This window comes from Saccopteryx bilineata, chromosome 3 (genome assembly GCF_036850765.1).
Source record: "Saccopteryx bilineata isolate mSacBil1 chromosome 3, mSacBil1_pri_phased_curated, whole genome shotgun sequence".
Classification (NCBI taxonomy): domain Eukaryota; kingdom Metazoa; phylum Chordata; class Mammalia; order Chiroptera; family Emballonuridae; genus Saccopteryx; species Saccopteryx bilineata.
Genome location: NC_089492.1, coordinates 103,525,397 through 103,547,317, shown reverse-complemented (window position 1 = coordinate 103,547,317; position 21,921 = coordinate 103,525,397). Strand labels below are relative to the sequence as shown.

At 39.9% G+C, this 21,921-nt stretch overlaps 1 protein-coding gene across 1 annotated transcript; it reads left to right on the top strand.

Moving 5' to 3' along the window:
- Window positions 1-4,180: 4,180 nt before the first annotated feature.
- CALM2 (calmodulin 2) lies at window positions 4,181-20,710 on the top strand. The gene is made up of 6 exons (XM_066267070.1): window positions 4,181-4,298; window positions 10,269-10,299; window positions 18,551-18,694; window positions 18,788-18,894; window positions 19,198-19,333; window positions 20,071-20,710. The coding sequence occupies exons 1-6, from the start codon at window positions 4,296-4,298 to the stop codon at window positions 20,097-20,099; spliced, it is 450 nt and encodes a 149-aa protein (XP_066123167.1). The 5' UTR covers window positions 4,181-4,295; the 3' UTR covers window positions 20,100-20,710.
- Window positions 20,711-21,921: the final 1,211 nt, after the last annotated feature.

Genomic DNA, 21,921 nt, shown 5'->3' with positions numbered 1-21,921 from the left:
CTCTTTTTAGTGACTAAGCTGAAGGAAAAGATTGTTAATGGCTCTTTCATCTGAAGAGGAATCAGAGACAAATTTCTGAATAATACCTTGAAAAGACTTGGGAGCTACTGGAATGCAGAGTATGTAATGGCAGCCTTAGGGCTTCATTTTCAGCTCAGATTCTAAAGCAGAGGTACCCACTTTTAAATAACATTCTTAATGGTATTTCATTAGTGGGATAAAGTTAATTAACCTCCTTTCTTTCCCCCATGGCATCATTACAACACCATATTAGCAAGGACAATAGAAACAAAGGGTTCTGAGTTTTTTACTGAAGTCATTCATCTGAATTAGTTGTCAATACTAACTTAAAAAGCACTTATTTTATGTCCAATTTGCATGATTGTCAGAAAGTAAATCCATCTCTGGCCTAGTAAAGAAAATACTTTTGAAAGCATTTGAAAATGTCTAACTCGACTAAAAGAGGTAGAATTCCACTGAAGCTTTATAAATGGTACAGATAACCACTAGAAAAGGTCTTGGTCTTAGGCCCTGGCCGGTTGGTAGAGCGTCAGCCTGGCATGCAGGAGTCCTGGGTTCGATTCCTGGCCAGGGCACACAGGACAGGTGCCCATCTGCTTCTCCACCCCTCCCCCTCTTCTTCCTCTCTGTCTCTCTCTTCCCCTCCTGCAGCCAAGGTTCCATTGGAGCAAAGTTGGCCCGGGTGCTGAGGATGGCTCTGTGGCCTCTGCCTCAGGCGCTGGAATGGCTCTGGTTGCAACGGAGCGACACCCCGATGGGCAGAGCATCTCCCCCTGGTGGGCATGCCGGGTGGATCCCAGTTGGGCGCATGCGGGAGTCTGTCTGACTGCCTCCCAGTTTCCAACTTCAGAGAAATACAAAAAAAAAAATTAAAAGGTCTTGGTCTTGCTGGGCAGGAAGATGCTCTGGAGGCAACCTTCTCCTCAGAAAGAATAATTTCACCTTGGCTTGCTAAAAATGCTGTTCTCTAGGTTTCAAGGGTCTACATGCCTGTGCTTTTAATTTTACTTGGAAATTCTAAGGTTGATGTAGCCTAAGATAATTTTTTTTCTGGATAATTTCTACCAGCAATTTTCTTTTTTTTTTTTTTTTTTTTTTTTTTTTTTACAGAGGCAGAGATAGACAGGGACAGACAGACAGGAACAGAGAGAGATGAGAAGCATCAATCATCAGTTTCTCGTTGCGCGTTGCGACTTCTTAGTTGTTCATTGATTGCTTTCTCACATGTGCCTTGACCGTGGGCCTTCAGCAGACCGAGTAACCCCTTGCTGGAGCCAGCGACCTGGGGTCCAAGCTGGCGAGCTCTTTGCTCAAGCCAGATGAGCCCACGCGTGACCTCGGAGTCTCGAACCTGGGTACTTCCGCATCCCAGTCCGACGCTCTATCCACTGCGCCACCGCCTGGTCAGGCTACCAGCAATTTTCTTGAGGAACTGCAGTTTAAGCATTAAACCCTAGTCCCTTTCTAACTTCCCAGTCTCTCTCCTGTGCTTGGCTGACTCTAGTAATGCCTAACCACTGGCAGTTCCTTCACTGGGCCATGCAATAACATGCTTCCTGTACTTTCCTCCGTTTTTTGCATTTATCTAGAATTTACTTCCCTCTTCCTTCCCACCTTTCTATTCTTTCCTGCCCATTTATCATGTCAGACTTAATTTAGGAGTCATCTTTAGGAATCCTTTCTGGAACCTCTGTGGTAAGCTGAGGTCCTCACTCTGTGCTTCGCTATGATAACAATTGCGTTATATTCAAATTGAGTTCACACAGTAGGTGTTCACTATCTGCTTGTTTAAGTATCCCACGTTATAGACACCCATGCTTATTCTGGGTGACACCAAAGAGGCAATTAAAAAACAATTATGATAAAATACACATAAAATTCAGCATCTTAACCATTCTTAAGTGTATATAGTTCAGTGACATTAAATACATTCATAATATTGTGCAACTATCACTATTATTCATCCCATAACTCTTTTCATCTTGTAGAACTGAAACTCTTCTCTATATCCACCCATTAAATAATAATTCCCCATTTCCCTTTGCGCCAGTCCTACAACTACCATTTTACTTCCTGTCTCCCTTTGATGATTCTAGGTACCTCATGTAAATGGAATCATACAGTACTTGTTCTTTTTGTGACCGGCTTATTTGACTTAGCATATTGTCCGTTTGTAGCACATTATAAAATTTCTTCCATTTTTATTTTTTTTATATGAGAGGAGGGGAGATAGTGAGACAGATTCCTTCATGTACCCTGACCAGGATCCACCCAGCAACCCATGTCTGGAGCTTTGGCCATTGAGCCACTGGCTGTGAGAGAGGGAGAGGGAGAGAGAAGGGGGAGAGGGAGGAAAGAGAAGCAGATGGACACTTCTCAGGTGTGCCCTGACCAGGAATCTGGGGCATCCACACGCTGGGCGGGGCCTGGCCTGGGGCCGGCTGGGCTGATGCTCTACCCACTGAGCCAATCTGCCAGGGCCAAATTTCCTCTAAAGATTTTATTTATTGATGTTATTGAGAGGAGGGGGAGAGAGAGAGAGAGAGCGAGGTAGGGGGAGGAACGGGAAACATCAGCTCATAGTTGCTTCCCCGTATGTGCCCCAACCTGGCAAGCCTTGGGTTTCCAACCAGTAACCTCAGCATTCTAGGTGGACGCTCCATCCTCTGCCTCACCACAGGTCAGGCCCCAACGAGCTAACTTTTATGTAGCTTTTATGTCTGTTTAAATCTGAGAGATTAAGAGACCCAAGCCTGACCAGGCGGTGGCGCAGTGAAGAGAGCATTGGACTGGGATGCGGAAGGATCTGGGTTTGAGACCCCGAGGTCGCCAGCTTGAGCGCGGGCTCATCTGGTTTGAGCAAAAAGCTCACCAGCTTGGACCCAAGGTCGCTGGCTCGAGCAAGGGGTTATTCGGTCTGCTGAGGTCGGCAGTCAAGGCACATATAAGAAAGCAATCAATGAACAACTAAGGTGTCGCAACGAAAAACTAATGATTGATGCTTCTCATCTCTCCGTTCCTGTCTGTCTGTCCCTGTCTATCCCTCTCTCTGTCTCTGTAAAAATAAATAAATAAATAAATAATTATTAAAAAAAAGAGAGACCCAAAAGGGCAAATTCGTTACGAACTATTACACTGACCACTTGTTTGGTGCCTACCCTGTGTGAGGTGCGTCCACATTAACTCTCATCTTTATATAATTTTAATTCTTACAAGAATCTTTTGAGATAGGTATTATTACCTCCATTTTACAAATGAGGCTAAAAATTAAATGACTCATCCAAGGTCATACAGCTGAGGAAGTGGCCCAACCAAAACTCACACCCAGGTCTGACTCCAAACCAGAATTCACTTATTCTCCAGTATTAACAGGCTATTGGGAGCGACTAATCGCAGACGCTGTGGGTTTTGGCTTTTTTTTTTTTTTTCCTAGTAAATTACCCCTGGCAAGGAAGAGGAAGGGGAAGTATAAACCGAAGATTTTTTTCAGATTACTTAACGGAGCAGCTGTATTTGCCCTTACCCAGATTTCCTGGGTTTTGTGAGGAAAATAAATGTAAAACGTAGCCACGAAGCTGAGAAGCCGAGCGTCGGGTACAGGTTTCCCGTGGTCTTTCAACTCCGTTCTACATCGGCTTAGGGTGTTTTCCTCGGCCCTTATACAGGGGTGGCAAACTTTGTGTGTGAGTGTGGCAGCGAAGGATGGGTGGAGGAGGAAAGTTCTCTCCTCACAGCCCCAGGAAAACGACTCTGCCGCCTGGCGCAGTTGCCAGGACAGCGCGGCCGCAGAAGCAACGGCAGAAGCCGCACCGCGTCCCGGCGCCGGGTGCTGCGAGCCCCAGTGACGCATTGCAGGTACAAACCAGCCAATCAGAGGCCGTCTCAACGAATATCGGTGACGCGTCACTACAAAAATGTTCCTCCGCGCCGCAAAGTAGCGCCCTACAGGCGCGACTCCACCGGCTTTTCAACGGTTCGCCAGGGAGTGAAACCCGCTTACGTCACCCGTTTATCCATTTCCTTTTATCCCTTGCATCGTCAACCAAATAACTGATGTTGATAAAGGGATCTCGAGAAGAGTTAGGGGAAGGGGCGGGGGGGGGGAGTGGCCGGGACTCGTTTGTGATGTTCCGTTATCTGGCGTACGGCGGAGGGATCTGTCAGAGGGAGGTGTTTATGAGGCGCTGGGGGAGGACGGGGAGAATTAGTCCGAGTGGAGCGAGCGAGCTGAGTGGTTGTGTGGTGGTGTCTCGGAAACCGGTAGCGCTTGCAGCATGGTGAGTGCGTCCCTCAGCTGCCGGCGCTTGGCCTGTGGGAGGAAGAAGCTGAAACGGAATGACTAAAGAAAGGGAACTCGCCTTCCTTAAATCCTCCAGAAGTGGTCTTCGCAAGGGGGATGGCGCGAAAGAGGCAGGGGGCGGCCGCGGCGGATGTGTCGCAGGTGTTCCCCCACCCCCATTTTCCTCAGGGAGGTGTCCCGTAGGGTATTGGGGGCCAGGTTCCCTACCCCTAAGGCCGTAAACTCTCCAGGGTCTTGGCTGCCTGAGGATGGATTCGGGGTGGGGGTCAACCCAGCACTTGAGGTAGGCGAGCGAGTGGAAGGGGGTGCGGAGCAGGAGCGCCAAAGCCTTGGGTCGGGCATCTCGAAAGGTCAGCCTCGGGGCCGGTTTCAAAAGCCCAACGGACGGTTAGTGCGGGCGCCAGGAAGCGTCTTTGTCCGCTGTGGCCGCCATGCGCCGAGGGGGCGACAGGGAGCGCGCGAGTCCCGGGCGAGCGCCCGCGCCGCGGTTAGCCCGCAGCCCCCGCGTGCAGGGGTGGGGGCGGGGGGCAGGGGGCGCGCGAGCGGGTGCCGCGCGCTGTGTGGGCCGGGCCCGCGCGGCTTGGGGAGCGGTCGAGGGGCGGAGCGGCGGGCGCGGGGCGGGAGCCGCCGCCCGCTCGGCTCGCGCCCCAGCTGCTGCGCTGGCACCTGCAGGGCTGCGGAGGTCCCGGTGGCCGCGGCGCTGCGGTGCTGGCCCGTCTGGTATGGGTGGGGGAGGGGGGCCTCGATAGCTTCCCCGCCTCCTCCGGTGGCGAGAAGGAAGCTCGGTGAATGCCGATCTTTCTCTTCCACCTTGTTCCTAGGGCATTTTCCCACTATCCGGGCTGGACTTAAAAAAATTTTAAGTGCTTTGTTGCTGGCGGAAATACGCTGAATTCAGGCGCACCCGCGCAGTAAGCATCTTGTTAGAAAAAGCCAAGGATCTGGAAGGCGTTTCCTATCCGCCACTTATGGAAAGCAAGTTCTTGGGTGACTTGTGAAAGTCGGTCTAACTCATGTAACAGCTGGAAGGATGCTTTTGAAAAGAGCCACTGCGTATATCCTATTTTTGAGTAATCACGTGCAGTCCTAATGTCGACCGCACACAGCATTGCCCCGCTCCAGTCCCCTTGGAAATCACTCGTACAGAAGTTGTCAGATCAATTTAACGTCCAGTTTAATTCATTTATACTGTAATGGTTGTCAAATACTGTAGTAGTGTGGTAGAAGAGTATTTGGGGGGTAGAGAATTTTAAATAGCGTTTTGCTGTCACTTGAGACCAAATCTGCTATTCTTTCCTGTAAAAGAAAAAAAAAACTAATGAGGCCGGTAATTCGCAATACTTATTTTGTGGTTCTTTCTGCCAAGTAATTACGGTGATGGGTGTGTCCAGGAGGCCAGGTGACATCTTAAACAAGAGTTGAAAATCCTTGCCAACTGAAACCTTCAGCCTGTATGGGTGTGGGGAGAGGACTTCACCTTGGTTAAAGAAAACTAGTGGTCATTTAAGTTCAATGCACTCGTTCCATATTGATACTTTATTTTGAATTTGTATGTTTGCACTTACTATTTTAGGTGAAATGATGTACATTTTAGGCTTGTAATCGAGGTCTAAGTTGTGAGGTAAATTTTTAAATGAAGGGTAAGGTTTTTTTGTTTTTCTTGTTTGTTTTTTTTTTTTTTCAGTCTGAATCAGAAACTCAATAGGTTTTCTTCGTGATGGGTAGAGAGTATGCTTTCGTGGTTCTTTGCACCAGTAATAAGCTTTTATAATTACTGTTTGCATCCTGATGCTTTATGGGGTTTTGGTTTGTTAAATTGACAGTCATTGTTAATTATTTAATTTGGAAATTGTCCTCAGATAACTTAATAATTATAAGACTTGGAGAGACTTAAAGTTAACTTTTTCAAGTTAAAGAAGTTTATATAAGGTGGAAGAAGTTTGCTCACATAGCTCTTGGGTTTACATATAGTTGATATATTCTCTTTGAGAGGGGCATTGCTTTCAGAAGACTTGAGACGGGTGGTTAGATAAATAAAAGATGTGGAGAGGTAGAAAATTTTTGTCACTAGTCTAAATAAATAATCATGATTCCATCAAACTGCAAGAAGATCTGTAAGTACAGGAAGTTCTAGATTCAGCTAGAATGATCAAATTAGGTTTTTCGTAAAGGTCCTAATTTTTATGAAGTTATTTGTTTTTTAGTGTAAGATGCTATATATAAGTATGATACTTAACTGATGTAATTATTAATGAACTTATTTAGAGAATGCTTTCGATACAGGTAAAACAAATACCTTGATTTATGAAATTGTAGGACATTTTTACTTATGAAGCCTATGTTGTATCTAAGTAACACTTGGAAGAAACAGGAATGAAGGATAGCAATTTATATTCCATTGCAAGCCTCTATGCACACATCCATTTATTTAGATAAGAATTTTGGGTCATTTGTATGCTACCTTTCACCAGGTAAGCTCCAAAAATATCCATACCAATTTTTGAATGTCATTTAGGAAATATTTAATAGGTACATAATGCATTTAATTTGGGTCCCACATAATGTAGATTAGTGTTTCTCAAGGTTTACAAATCACCAGTTGTTTTGAAACTGAGAGTATACTATTGCCTGGAAGCTTTCTTTGGCATGACAAGAGCAAAAGGAAGAATTATATGAATTGTAGAAATAGAGTAAGAACTAGTCAGCTCTGTAATGAATTATTCTTAACTGAGGTAAAACACACGTTAATAAACTTGAGTTTTCCCAACAGTATAATTTTTCTAGTTCTAAGTAAGAAAATGTCACTCTCCATAGAAATAAAAACCAAATTTATTTGATGTATATAGTTAGAAAAGGCTTACAAATTAGTTTGCTAGAGTGTGTTCCTACTTTTAGTAGGCTTTATTCTGAATGTTGCTGGTATAGTTTATTTTAAAACCTTGAAGTCTGCAATAGTATTAAAAACGAAAGTCTTAGTTTCTCAACACTAAGCAGTGCTTTTAGGCTTTGTTAGTAACTTAATTGCCTGAGGGCTTAGTTTTTCCTTGAGGCTCATTGGTGATCTCTTCTAAGATTTTTCCTGGAGGTAAGGGAGATAGACTTTCCAAGCAAAATTGAATTTTTTTTTGTTTTATAGCTAACATCCTTGCTTCTTCTTAAGACCTTCTCAGCTTTCATGTAAATGAGCTTTCCCAAAATCTTTCCCCCACGGTGTTTGAGAACAAGACCAATGTTTTTCCCTTTCTGCACGTAGTTCATCAGTCTTTCAACTTTCATACATTCTATAGTGCCTCCCACATACTTATGTTAACCTTTTTAGTTTTTAGTCCTAAACTGATTTTACCTTCCACAGCTGCAAATGATGGTTTCAGTTTGTGGAAATATTATTTTCTTAGCCTAAAGTTAACACGGAACATGGTAGGTTTGTTGCAAAGGGCTTGATAATGCCATGCATGTTTTCCTTCTATGTGGAAATTGAACTGGTTATGTTGATAATTAACATTGTAGGTTCTTTGATTACGTAATTTATATAAGATAATTATCACTGAACTCTTTGGGCTAGTCCTTTATATAGCTTTTCGTTTATTCTCTACAATAACCCATAAGGTCTGTATTATTTTGTTACAATGGACTATGAGAGGTTGAGTAACATATCCAAGGTCACACAGCAATTAAGTTGCAGAGCTGGCATACTAGTCCAGGGATGACTCAAAACCCAGGCTTTTTTTTTTCTGCACCTATACCATGTTCTTCCTTCAGAAATGAAAGAAATCTTCTGTAGCCTCTAAAAAATAAAGGACTGAATGAATTTACTCCGTTTTAAATATAAATATAGGGAAAACGATCTATGGCTGATTTTTTTACCAAATACTGCTGGAGATAATTATTTTATAAACTTATGTTTTTGAGCTTAATTATTGGCTCTTCAATTTTAAGTTACCAGGCATTTGCCCTGCCTCCCCCCTTATAATTTCTTTTTTTTAATAGAAAAGAGTTGATTTTGCATTGAGGTCAAATAAAATTTTTTTTTTTTTTTTTTTTCATTTTTCTGAAGCTGGAAACAGGGAGAGACAGTCAGACAGACTCCCGCATGCGCCCGACCGGGATCCACCCGGCACGCCCACCAGGGGCGACGCTCTGCCCACCAGGGGGCGACGCTCTGCCCACCCTGGGCGTCGCCATGTTGCGACCAGAGCCACTCTAGCGCCTGAGGCAGAGGCCACAGAGCCATCCCCAGCGCCCGGGCCATCTTTGCTCCAATGGAGCCTTGGCTGCGGGAGGGGAAGAGAGAGACAGAGAGGAAAGCGCGGCGGAGGGGTGGAGAAGTAAATGGGTGCTTCTCCTGTGTGCCCTGGCCGGGAATCAAACCCGGGTCCTCTGCACGCTAGGCCGACGCTCTACCGCTGAGCCAACCGGCCAGGGCCAAAATTTTTGAGCATGGAAAGAAACTTCTGCTATGTTGTTTCTTAGATTTTCTCATCCTGTCCCCTAGAGAAAATGTGATGTTATTCTATGTATATTAAGCTGTTATCCTTCAAAGGGGGATGTTCTTTAAAAAGAACAAAACCAGGCAGGATTTCTTTTTATCCCCCCAATTGAATGAATTAATCATGGTAGGTTTACTTCATGTAGGAAGGTAGGCATATTAAATAGGAGACTATTTCTTGTCAGTAACTCCCAGAACCATGGATAAGTAGTTGTTTTGTGGGTATGTATACTGATACGCAGTGAGATGTCCAAAGATGGACACATGAACAAAGAGCCTTGATGTTTTGCAAATATCTGTATGTATTATGGTGCTCTGAAATTTAAACTTCAGGCATTGGGTATGTCTTAGCATCTTAGTGTTTAGTCCTGACTCTACTAGTTAACTAATTTGTACTCCCACTCCCTGAAATTTAATCTGAGCCTCTTTTCCCCCATTTGTAAATAGGGGATAATAATACCATTATAGGGTTACTGTGAAGACTAAGAAAAACATATATTGTAAGTTTTAGCAAATGCCTGAACATACTTTTTTTTTTTTTAAAAGCAAAAACCAAGTAACTTCTCCATGTGCTAAAGACCTCACAAACCTAAGGTTCACTTTGGGATTTCAAAAGTCAAGAAAATAGGTGTCTGGACTTAGCATTTTGGTAAATAATGTACATAGTTCAGATATTCAGAATTCTGCATTCTTGGCAGGTGAGGAGTAAAAACAGGTAGCTTTCATGTTGCCCCATCCAAGACAGCATGGACTTTAATCTTTTCAATAATGAGAGTTTGCTTAATTTTGAGGTTTGGAAAATCACTTTCATGTCCAAAGGATGTGTTTAATAGGGGCAGTTTTGAAAATAGTCCTTGGGCATTGTTTTTGGTTCAGTGGAAATGTCTGGTAATAGTGATTTATATCTACCACAGGAGGTTAGCTTAAGTTTAGGTATGTTAACTTTGAAAGAAGGAAACAATGTTTCCTTTTTTTTTTTTTTAAGATTTTATTTATTCATTTTTAGAGAGAAAGAGAAAGGGGGGAGCAGGAAGCATCAACTCCCATATGTGCTTTGACCAGGCAATTTGGGGTTTTGAACTGGCAACCTCAGCATTCCCGGTCAACACTTGATCCACTGTGCCAGCACAGGTCCAGCCGGATCTATCTTTACTTCAAAATAACTCCAATTGAATTTTTTAATATGCCAGATTTGCCCCCCCCCATTTGTGTAAAAGATTGATCTTCAAGTATATTCTAAAATATTTTCATTATCTTAAACTTGGGGTCAAGACGACTTAGCTTTAAAGGTAAACCAGATGTGTGCATTTTCTACCCACCCTGTATGCTTTTTGCTGGTAGTAAGGAATGTTGAATTATTAAAAGTTTATGATACATGCTGAACATTGAAAGTTTTAAAACATGTTTTTGTAACTGGTAATGTACAGTCTCAAGTCACCCATTTCTTTGATCTTTTTGTAGGCCGACCAACTGACTGAAGAGCAGATTGCAGGTGAGAAATATTTTGCCCGATTGTACACTGGATTTTATTAACCAGTCTTAAAGTAAGATACTCGTATGAAAGAATTGACTTTGATCTTTGTAGTAGATGATAACCAGTGGGTGTAATGTAATATAGTAATTGAACCTGCTTTGGCAATTGAGAAAGAAGGTAAACTTGCCTGAGAAAGATGTGTGGGGCTGACTATAATTAAAGACATGTTTTTAGGCTACATAGATTTTAAATTCTTTTTTTTTTTTTTTTTATAATTTTATTTATTCATTTTTAGAGAGGAGAGAGAGAGGGAGAGAGAGATACAGAGAGAGAGAAGGGGGGAGGAGCTGGAAGCATCAACTCCCATATGTGCCTTGACCAGGCAAGCCCAGGGTTTCGAACCGGCGACCTCAGCATTTCCAGGTCGACGCTTTATCCACTGCGCCACCACAGGTCAGGCTAGGCTACATAGATTTTAGATCTTTATTTTTTCATTGTTGTGAAGGTTATCTTATCCTGAAAGATAAATTCTGGGCAGTTTTCAATACTGTAACTCCAAATCAGTCTGTATAAAAAAAGAGGACCAAGTAGTATGACTAATAGGTTACTTGAAAAAAATGAACATTAAGTTTACCCTAGTTTAAAGCAGCTAATACATATTTTTAATATATTTACTGATTTGAGAGAGAGAAATACCCATTTGTTGTTCCACTTATTTATGCATTCATTGATTTATTATTGCATGTGCCCTGATCGAACCTGCCACCTTGGCATATTGGATGACGCTTTAACCAACTGTACTATCTGACCAGAGCCTAAAGTAGCTAATATTTTAACCTTAGGCTTACATACATAGGGAATAACCATTTCTCCAATGAAAACCCTACATCCAAAAGTTAACATTCTATTTTACACATGTAATTTTTGTATTACAGAGCAGTGACAGCTATTGAAATGAGCTTTAATCTTGTTTCCTTGGTTTGCTATGTAAATAGTGAAATTGCTACATAAAGCCTGTTGTCATGTCTTTATGCCATACCATTAAACATTAGGGCTTTTGATTTTATTCTAATACTTTGCTATGTCTGATTAACATCAAAATGTTGGGGAAACTTGGCACAAAGTTTTGTGGGTTTTTTTGGTTAATGCGATATTGAAATGTCTTTTAAACTAAAAAATTTTAAACTTTTATTAGATTTTTGTTATCACAAGCATTAAGCAGTTTTAACAACCACAGTTTTCTTGGTAGGCAGGGAGTTTGAAGTACTCAGAAGCAGTAAAGCATTTTTTTTTAATGCTAGAGAAAACTCAGAAACCCACAGATAGAACTCAACTACAGTATATAGCCCATTTTAAGTAAGCCCTCTCCCATGCCCTACACACAAATTTGGAGGAGCCAGAAATCCCTAATCTCCTCAAATACTCATCACAAATACCATTTGATAGGATGATATAGAGTAAAAGCTATTAGCATTAAGAACCAAATTTAAGTAGGTTTTATTTTTACTTATTTCCTGTGTGGATTTGATTTAAACCTGGGATTTGCTTTCTAGGGTTAGCAAATTAAATTGCATGTGTTGAGTGTGTACAAGGAATCAGGACAGCTTTAGAAATTTCTTTGTTGTTTTATACTATTAAAAATTATCAATGAAATGTAAAGTTATTCTGAAATAGTTTTTTTAAATATATCCTTCAGGAACTGACCTGGGCTATCTAGTATTTACAGTTTTAAACTCTTATATTCTCTCATACATTTGACCTTCCTCTCTGACTTTGATTTCTTGGTGCTCCCAGTCAGGTAGTTGTGCCAACAGTACAGAGCACAAAATGTTTACTTTTAAGGTAGAAAATACATCACTCAAGGTTCCTGTCCCAGAGTTGATGCTCATTACTGCCTTCCCAAACACTTTTTAAAAGGTCTGTGTCTGTGATATGTGAGGATCAGTCTGACTGATTCAGCATTTTTTCCAAGAATAGTTGTAGTTCATTAGAACATTATCTTTAAGATAAATTTTGTCATGTTCCTTCATACAATTAAATTTCAAGTGGAGGTGGGAGGAAAATGTAGATTCTCTCCCTATACTGCCTTTTCCTAAGCTTTTAAAGATGTTCCTTGGACCCCAAGCTTTTTAGTGAACCTTTAGATAAGATAAAAGGAATCAAATTTTTATGCTACTAAAATTAAACCCTGTGAGATTAGAGACTTTTTGTTCCCTCTTGTATTTCTAGTGCCTCCCATATAGTAAGGACTGAATAAATAATTCAATTAATAAATTTTATTTTCAAAAAGGAGTGTGACACAAAAAGTATTCTAGACACTACCTACCCTATCCTAAGAATTATTCTGCTTTCTCCCAAAGTCCCTTCCTAAGTTTGGTATGCTTTTAATGTCTACCTTTGAGGTAAAAACACAAATATTTCTTTATTTTACCTAGTGAATTGTAATTACTGGTGACCAGTAAAATCCTAATGTCTAAGACCTACTTGTTTTTGAAATGTTCAGCTTCATACATGTAATGCAACATTGAGACACTAAGTTACTTTCTACTTTCTAAGCTATTTTATCTTTATATGATAATCATTACTACTTCAGATCTGTCTAGAAAAATAAGAAGCTTGTTGTTCAGGTGAAATAGAATTGTTTACATTACTGGTCTTTTTAAAAAATACTAATTGGGCCCTGGTCGGTTGGCTCAGTGGTAGAGCATCGGCCTGGAGTGCGGAAGTCCCGGGTTCGATTCCTGGCCAGGGCACACAGAAGTGCCCATCTGCTTCTCTACCCCTCCCCCTCTTCTTCCTCTCGGTCTCTCTCTCCCCCCCCTCCCACAGCCGAGGCTCCATTGGAGCAAAAGATGGCCCAGGCGCTAGAGTGGCTAGAGTGGCTCTGGTCGTGACAGAGGGACGCCCCCTGGTGGGCGTGCGGGGTGGGTCCCGGTCTGGCGCATGCGGGAGTCTGACTGCCTCCCCGTTTCCAGCTTCAGAAAAGAAAAAAAATTAATCGAATTGAGATGACATTGATTTACAAAACCATACAGGTTTTAAGTATATATCTTAATGCAACAACATCTGTATACTGCTTTATGCACTCTCCATTCCCAGAAGTCTTTCTCTGTCATAATTTCTAAGTGTGTGGGGTTTTTTTTTATTGATTGATTTTTAGAAGAGAGGAAGGGAGATGGAAACATCAATTTGTTTTTCCACTTATTTGTGCATTCATTGGCTAATTCTTCTATGTGCCCTGACTGGAGACCAAACCCCACAGTCTTGATGTTTGGGGACAATGCTCTAACCAACTGAGTTACCTGGTCGGGGTTACATTACACGGTCTTAAAGAGCAGTCCAGAACAATCTAGTGTGATGTCACTGCCATGATGTCATTAATAATTAACATTTTGAGGACTAATAAAAAATGTATAAGAATTTTTCTTTTTGTGCTTAAACATTCATTGAACTTTGAAGGACCAGTGTAGGGATAAAACTTAGTTGATAAAAAATATTAACTGCACTCAGTTTATAGTAGCAATTACATAATGCCAGCAAATGTCTGATGCATAACCTTTAAGGGTTTCAGTTTTCTAAATAGAAGTTAGTAAACAGGCATTTGATTTTTCTTTTGTTGTAATTTTTTCATGATAACCTATTTTAATAAAATTACAAATTTATGTAGTATAAATAATTAGAAAAAGGTCCTGGGGTTGCTGATGAACAAATAAAACAAATAACAATGAGACTTTTCCTGAAAGTTTCAGTCAGACATAACTAGAATGGATTTGGAGGAGGTCCTATCAATTGTGTTGAAGATAGCTGTTTTGTGTGACATTTGGACCTGTTGTTTTTTTACTGTGTATTTAGATTTTAACTCCTGAGTTTATATTTGAAGTCATCCCTGGAAATTACTGTTTAGAATGACATACTTCTATACATGAATATTATACTAGTTCTGCAGTACAGGTGGTAAGCTGTAAAAGCACGTGAATTTTAATGATACGTTTGTGTTATTTCAAGGAATTTTTACAGGTATTTCTGGCCCTTTAGTGTAAAAAAACAAACAGAAATTGGAGTAAACTTTGACTTTTAAAATACTTTATTTGTGCCTGACCGGTGGTGGCACAGTGGATCGAGTGTTGATCTGGGATGCCAAAGGACCCAGGTTAGAAACCCTGAGGTTGCCAACTTGAGCGGAGGGCTCATCCAGCTTGAGCGTGAGATCATTGTTTGATCCCATAGTCGCTGTCTTGAGCGTGCCTCCCCCCCCCCCACATCAAGGCACTATTAGAAGTAATCAATGAACAACTAAAGTGACACAACTATAAGTCATGATACTTCTCATCTCCCTCCTTCCCTCTCTCCCCCCCGCCTCTCCTCTCTCTCTCTTCCCCTTTTAAAACGAGTATTTTATTCCTTTCTTGTGTCCAAATAAATTGTATTAGCATAGTTTTATTTTCTGCTTTTCAGTCTAGTAAACATTTTAAAGAGTTACTAGATTTTTTTAACTTATTGAAATTTAGAACATACATTTATGTAGATTAACACCATGTAGCTTCCAGAACTTGGTTCTAAGTTAAATAGTATTATAATAAAATGGTTATAGCTAGTTATATATTGGGGATTTTGCATATAATAGTAGTGTTAAATGATTGTTGTAGCTAAGTGTTACAGCAGAAAATGTAAACAAATACAATTCTCTAAGTACTACTTTAATTTTCTTGTAGCCTGTTATTGGGTGATTGATGCTATGTGTTCAAACTCTAATAGTTTGTATATTTCTAGGCATTATTACTACATCCTGTTTTAGAAAAACGTAAGAAGGAAATGTTTTCTTCAAACTCTGCAATTTGGGAGTTACTAATTAGTTTGTTATTGGATTTAGTTTAGTACTGTATACTATTTTTATAGCATTAGTGAATAATTTGGTACTAAGTCGGTATCAAATGAATTCAGTTCCTCTGAAAACAAGTATAATATTTGAACAGACTAGAACTGTGTTACTCGCACATGAATGCAGCAGACTATAACTAGTCAGTGATACCTGATCTAAAACTAAGCAGTTTAGAAATTTTAAGCAAAAGAAGGTAATATGATAACTCAAAGGTATATAGGACCTACGTACTTGTGTGGGTAATTTTAAATAAACCCAGGTAATTGGCTGTTGTTATTGTTTAAGCAAAAGGTGATTGGGGCCATGGACCAAATTATTGGTTGTGCTGATGAAAAAGGAATTCAGTAATGTTTAGTCTGACCTGTGGTGGTGCAGTGGATAAAGCACCGACCTGGAATGCAAAGGTTTCCAGTTCAAATCCCTAGGCTTGCCTGGTCAAGGCGCATGAGAGTTGATACTTCCTGCTCCTCTTGCTTGTGTCTCCCTTCTCTCTCTCTCTCTCTCTCTCTCCCCCTCTCTCTCTCTCTCTCCCTCCCTCCCTCTCCTCTTTCAAATGAATAAATAAAATCTTTAAAAAAAAAAGAATCCAGTAATATTTAAATAGAATTCAACAGGACTTGTTGGCAGATTTTAGGGGGAAAGAGTTTAAATGGCTTTTGCTTGTGTTCTAGGTTAGCTGGGGAGTATAGAATTCATTTTCATAAGTCTTGCGTGAGGTCAGCCAGACCACATGTCTGTCCTGTAAGGATTCAGAAATAAAGAGTATTATATTATTGAGAGAGATGAATATACTAAGATAATGAAATCTTCATTGTAAGTGGGCACAGATGAAATGCCAAGGAAAGAAAGAATAAGAAAGTTGATTACATACATTTACTTGTAAGAAATAAGTAGGAGCCAGTAGCCTCTGAACAGTGTAAAATAAAGTAGGATGTAAATAAAAGTGGAGGCCAATAGAAGTTTGAGGGGTTTTTGTGTAGTTTTGGATACTGCAGGAAAATAATTTTTTTTCTTAACATTCATTAAGTACTTACTTGCCAGACGCAGTTCTGAATATTTTGCATATAAATTCTTAAAATTAGGAAGTAGATACAGTTAGCCCTTTTTAACAACAGCAGCAAAAAAAGGCAAGCTGAGGCAGAAAAAAAAGTTTTAGTGACTAAGTTTGCCAGAGGTTACATTACTAGTGAATAGCAGAGCTTGGATTTTTAACCTAAGCAGTTGAGTTTCAAAGTCTGGTTTGAGTTTCTATGTTTTATGACCTCATATACTGAAACATACTTGCTGAATTGGGCATCTGGGTCGTTCTTGGTAAACTTAGTAGCATTGTCAGCAGATGAGTTGGAGCTGGAAGCAATTTTAATAGTCGATAAAGAAGAAATAGATTTGAATAGGAGTGCCTTCCAGAATTTGGGGAGAGATAAGGACTGTCACTTAAAATATAACTAAGGTTTGAATTTAGTTTTACGCTAACAGAGATGGATATAATTAAATTACTGGCAAAATCAGTAGAAGAATGGTTGAGTCCAGAGAAGAGATTATGATAAATGAAACTGGGAGAGGTATATGAATTGGTGCAAGGATAAGAGAGGCAGGAGACAGTAGACTTGGACTGAAGAGGAGGCAGGACCATTTCTTTCTTTTCAGTGAGAGGAGGGGGGAGGCAGAGACAGACTCCCTCATATGCCCCGACTGGGATCAGCCCAGCAAACCCACTTGGGGGCGATGCTCTGCCCATTGCTCCATTGCTCAGCAACCAAGCTCTTCTAGCGCCTGAGATGGAGGCCATGGAGCCATTCTCAGCACCCCAGAGCCAACTTGCTCCAATCGAGCCATGGCTGCAGGAGGAGAAGAAAGAGAGGGATGGGGAAGGAAGGGGTGGAGGAGCAGATGGGCACCTCTCTTGTGTGCCCTGACTGGGAATCAAACCTGGGACATCCACATGCTGGTTTGATGCTCCACCACTGAGCCAACTGGTCAGAGTGGCACACCATTTCTTAAACATGTATTAGGTATATATTTTCAAATGTTCTAGGTAAGTTGGGAAAGCTTATGGCCCCCTAAGTTTAGAACTGCTTTTATATTTGCTTGCTGATAGGGTCTAATATAGAAAGTACCATACTTGGAAAGTACTAGGTTTTGTTACTAGCTCATTTATATGATCTTGCACTACCAGATCTAATCTCTGTTTTAGTTTCTCTGTAAAATAAATGGTAAAGCCAAGTATTGTGGACTCTCTTATCACTCCAACAGCTTTCTTAGTAATCTAGTGGTGAAATAAAAGCAACATAATTTTGTAAGAAGATCTTAGAGATCTTAGGCGATAATATGTTTTACTCTGTTGCAAGTTTAGGGTTTTATAATCATAAAGGCCTGAATTATCTTAGTTCTCAATGATATAGCTGAAATTAGCCGTTCATATCTTGATCATCTCATTGTTAACATCAGTATATAGAGTATTTGGTGGTAGTCTCTTCTGTTTTTCAGAAAAGGAAACTATCCTATTTGGCATATTGTTCTGAAGATTAAAGTCTTTTGTTTTAATTTAGTGGGTGATGAAACAGGCTAATTTTTAGTTTTTGAAGAGTACTTTTAACATAATGCAAATAATATAGTTGCTTTATAGAAATGTATTTGGAGCCAGTAGTTTTATTTTTCCGGGTTTTTTTTTTTTTTTTTTTTTTTTTTTACAGAGACAGAGAGAGTCAGAGGGATAGATAAGGACAGACAGACAGGAACGGAGAGAGATGAGAAGCATTGATCAACACTTTTTCGTTGCAACACCTTAGTTGTTCATTGATTGCTTTCTCATGTGTGCCTTGACCACAGGCCTTCAGCAGACCGAGTAACCCCTTGCTCGAGCCAGCGACCTTGGGCTCAAGCTGGTGAGCTTTGCTCAAACCAGATGAGCCCGCGCTCAAATTGGCAACCTCAGGGTCTCAAACCTGGGTCCTCTGCATCCCAGTCCAGCGCTCTCTCCACTGCGCCACAGCCTGGTCAGGCGTTATTTTTCAGTTTTGATTGAAGGTTAGATCTGTAATTTTGAATTTTGTTTCACAGAGTAGCTTTAACAGAAAATAGAGAAACCAGTCATTTGTTTTGATTCTTTCCCTCTGTAAACCCAGAGTATGAATGGTCTAGATATTGCAGTTTCCTGTAACATTTTAGATAGAAAAACTCACTGGTAGTTCAATATGAGTATATACTGATGTGATTTGCTGAAGGTGTTTGAAATGCCACAAGGCTTTTCCATCTAATCCTTTTTGAAGTCAAAATTGCATTACAGATGCTATCTTCATATATATCTTTAAGAGTTTATTAATATTGTACATTTTATTTAGGTTGTTCTTATTGTTAACCTGTATGTTTGGATTGTGGTCTTTCAAACAGAATTCAAAGAAGCTTTTTCACTATTTGACAAGGATGGCGATGGAACTATAACAACAAAGGAATTGGGAACTGTAATGAGGTCTCTTGGACAGAATCCCACAGAAGCAGAGTTACAGGACATGATTAATGAAGTGGACGCTGATGGTAAGTCTTTTTCATTTGAGGGTTTGGGGAAAGGGGAAGTTGAAGTGGCATTCACATTTTATTGTAATGTTCCAACTAAACAAACCATTTCAGGTAATGGCACAATTGACTTCCCGGAATTTCTGACAATGATGGCAAGGAAAATGAAAGATACAGACAGTGAAGAAGAAATTAGAGAAGCATTCCGTGTGTTTGACAAGGTAGGTTTTAAATTTTGAGAATAAAATGAAGATAATTCAGTATAAGCTCAGATTTCCTAGTTAATGTGTATTGCATTAATCTTGGGGCAAAGGCAGTATCACTTGGCTCTGGATTTAAGAAATGATGATTAAAATATAGGATGTCCTATTGCCTGGCTCTCATTCAGTTATTTGTAGATTCCCTTTAGTTTGTGTGAATTTCTAAAATATGTTTTTCCCCCTAGTATAAATTTAGGTAAACTTACTAACTTCCATTCCAACTCTATAATTTTACTTAGACATTATACTAACTTTTTTTTCTAGGATGGCAATGGCTATATTAGTGCAGCAGAGCTTCGCCATGTGATGACAAACCTTGGAGAGAAGTTAACAGATGAAGAGGTTGATGAAATGATCAGGGAAGCAGATATTGATGGTGATGGTCAAGTAAACTATGAAGGTAAGTCTTTCACTGTTACCACTTCATTCTATGGTTTGATTTTAAATTTAGAGGTATAGGTTTATTCTTATAGGTCAAAATTAGGAACTGCCTTAGTCCATGAAGAGGCTGTAATAGTATATTTTCTAACCTTTCACTACATAGAATGTTGTGTAAAAACTAGGCAACACCCATCACCTAAGAACATTTTAGAACTATTATCAGGTCCCACCCCCATACCTAGGATCTGCATTTTAACAAGATTCCTGGTGGGTGATTTCATGGGTACATTGACGTTTGAGAAGCACTATACTGTGCTTCTCAACTGTGCCAAAATAATGTTTGTATAACGTTTGTAGAATAGTTTTTAAAGCTTCAAACTTTAATTTCAAGATCCTCAAAATGAAATTAAGGTGACTTTCTTTTTCTTCATTGTATATCCCTTTCTCTACTATGCTTTAGTTTGAAATTGTTTACATATGCTTTAGATTCAAAAGTATCATTTGTAATACTAAATTAAGCAAGAATGCTTTTTATTTATAATAGCTATCTAAAGCATTAATTGGGTTTGTTTAATAATTTTCGTTTATGAAAGTCCAGCCTAGGCAGTAAACTAGCTTTTGTCAGTACTTTATGATAATTTTGAGGAAAGAAGGGAAATAGAGAAATAGAGATTGCTTAATGATTGAGCAAATGTGATTGGTTTTGTCAGTTTTTTGCCAATGGCTGACTCAACTTTTTGTGTATTTCTTTTTCAGAGTTTGTACAAATGATGACAGCAAAGTGAAGACATTGTACAGAATGTGTTAAATTTCTTGTACAAAATTGTTTATTTGCCTTTTCTTTGTTTGTAACTTATCTGTAAAAGGTTTCCCCTACTGTCAAAAAAAATATGCATGTATAGTAATTAGGACTTCATTCCTCCATGTTTTCTTCCCTTATCTTATTGTCATTGTCCTAAAACCTTATTTTAGAAAACTGATCAAGTAACATGTTGCATGTGGCTTACTCTGGATATATCTAAGCCCTTCTGCACATCCAAACTTAGATGGAGTTGGTCAAATGAGGGAACATCTGGGTTATGCCTTTTTTTAAGTAGTTTTCTTTAGGACCTGTCAGCATGTTGTTGTTGAAGTGTGGAGTTGAAACTCTGCGTGGACTATGGACAGTCAACAATATGTACTTAAAAGTTGCACTATTGCAAAACGGGTGTATTATCCAGGTACTCGTACACTATTTTTTTGTACTGCTGGTACTGTACCAGAAACATTTCTTTCATTGTTACTTGCTTTTTAAACTTTGTTTAGCCACTTAAAGAAAATCTGCTTATGGCACAATTTGCCTCAAATCCATTCCAAGTTGTATATTTGTTTTCCAATAAAAGAAAATTTTACCCAACTGTTGCTGTGAATCTGAGTCATTTAATTAATTTGAAGTTGAATAATTTGAGACAAATTTTGAGGTGGTTACTTAGTATAACTGTTTTTTAACTAATCAAAATTGTATTTAGTTTTTTATGTGTTTTTTTTTTTTCAGGGACAGAGAGAGAGAGAGAAGGATAGACAGGGTCAGACGGGAACAGAGAGAGATGAGAAGCATCAATCATCAGTTTTTTGTTGCAAGACCTTAGTTGTTCATTGATTGCTTTCTTGTATGTGCCTTGACTGTGGGCTACAGCAGACCAAGTAACCCCTTGCTTGAGCCAGCGACCTTGAGTTCAAGCTGGTGAGCTTTTGCTCAAACCAGATGAGCCCGCGCTCAAGCTGGTGACCTCGAGGTCTCGAACCTGGGTCCTCTGCATCCCAGTATGACGCTCTATCCACTACGCCACCACCTGGTCAGGCGTGTTTAGTTTTTAAGTTATACTTTCTTCAGAAAGATAAGTGAAATATTAATGTTATGTAAATGTGGGAACTGGCATTAAGGTAGATGTTTTAATGTCATACATTTTAAATATATTTTTCAAATTTGCCATCTGTTTGCCCATATTGACTTGAGCCATACAATGATTTATTTATTTTTTGAGAGACAGGAATGGAGAGATGAGAAACATCATCTTATAGCTGTATCACTTTAGTTGTTCATTGATTGATTCTTATACGTGCCTTGACACACCAGGGGCTCAAGCCAAGCTAGTGACCTCTCGGGGTTTCAAACCTAGGACCTCAGTGTCCCAGGTTGATGCTCTATCCACTGCACCACCATTGGTCAGGCTGATTTTTTTAAAATGTATGTATTAAAAACAACAAAATAAATCTAGGGAGGGCGAAAGGTCATGATGTTTTACCTCTGTTTCCTAATATTTACACATTGTGCTTTTAAATTCTACAAGGCAAAGAAGACTTCAGTTGGGCCCATCCATCTGCAATGTTTTACCAATATAAACGTATCTTTAGGAGTGGATTGGCAGTAACTAAACCTTGTTTGTTTTTGCTTCTAAACCAGTGCTTTCTCTAATTTAGGCTACTCAAAAGGTGGTTATTAGGGTTTTTGAGGGTTTTATAAAATACTTGAGAGATTTCATAGCAAACGGAGTATAATTGTTACATGATTATTATAGCCCCAATGTTTTTAACCCTTTGAGCTGTGAGTTTTTTTCATGCTCTCTG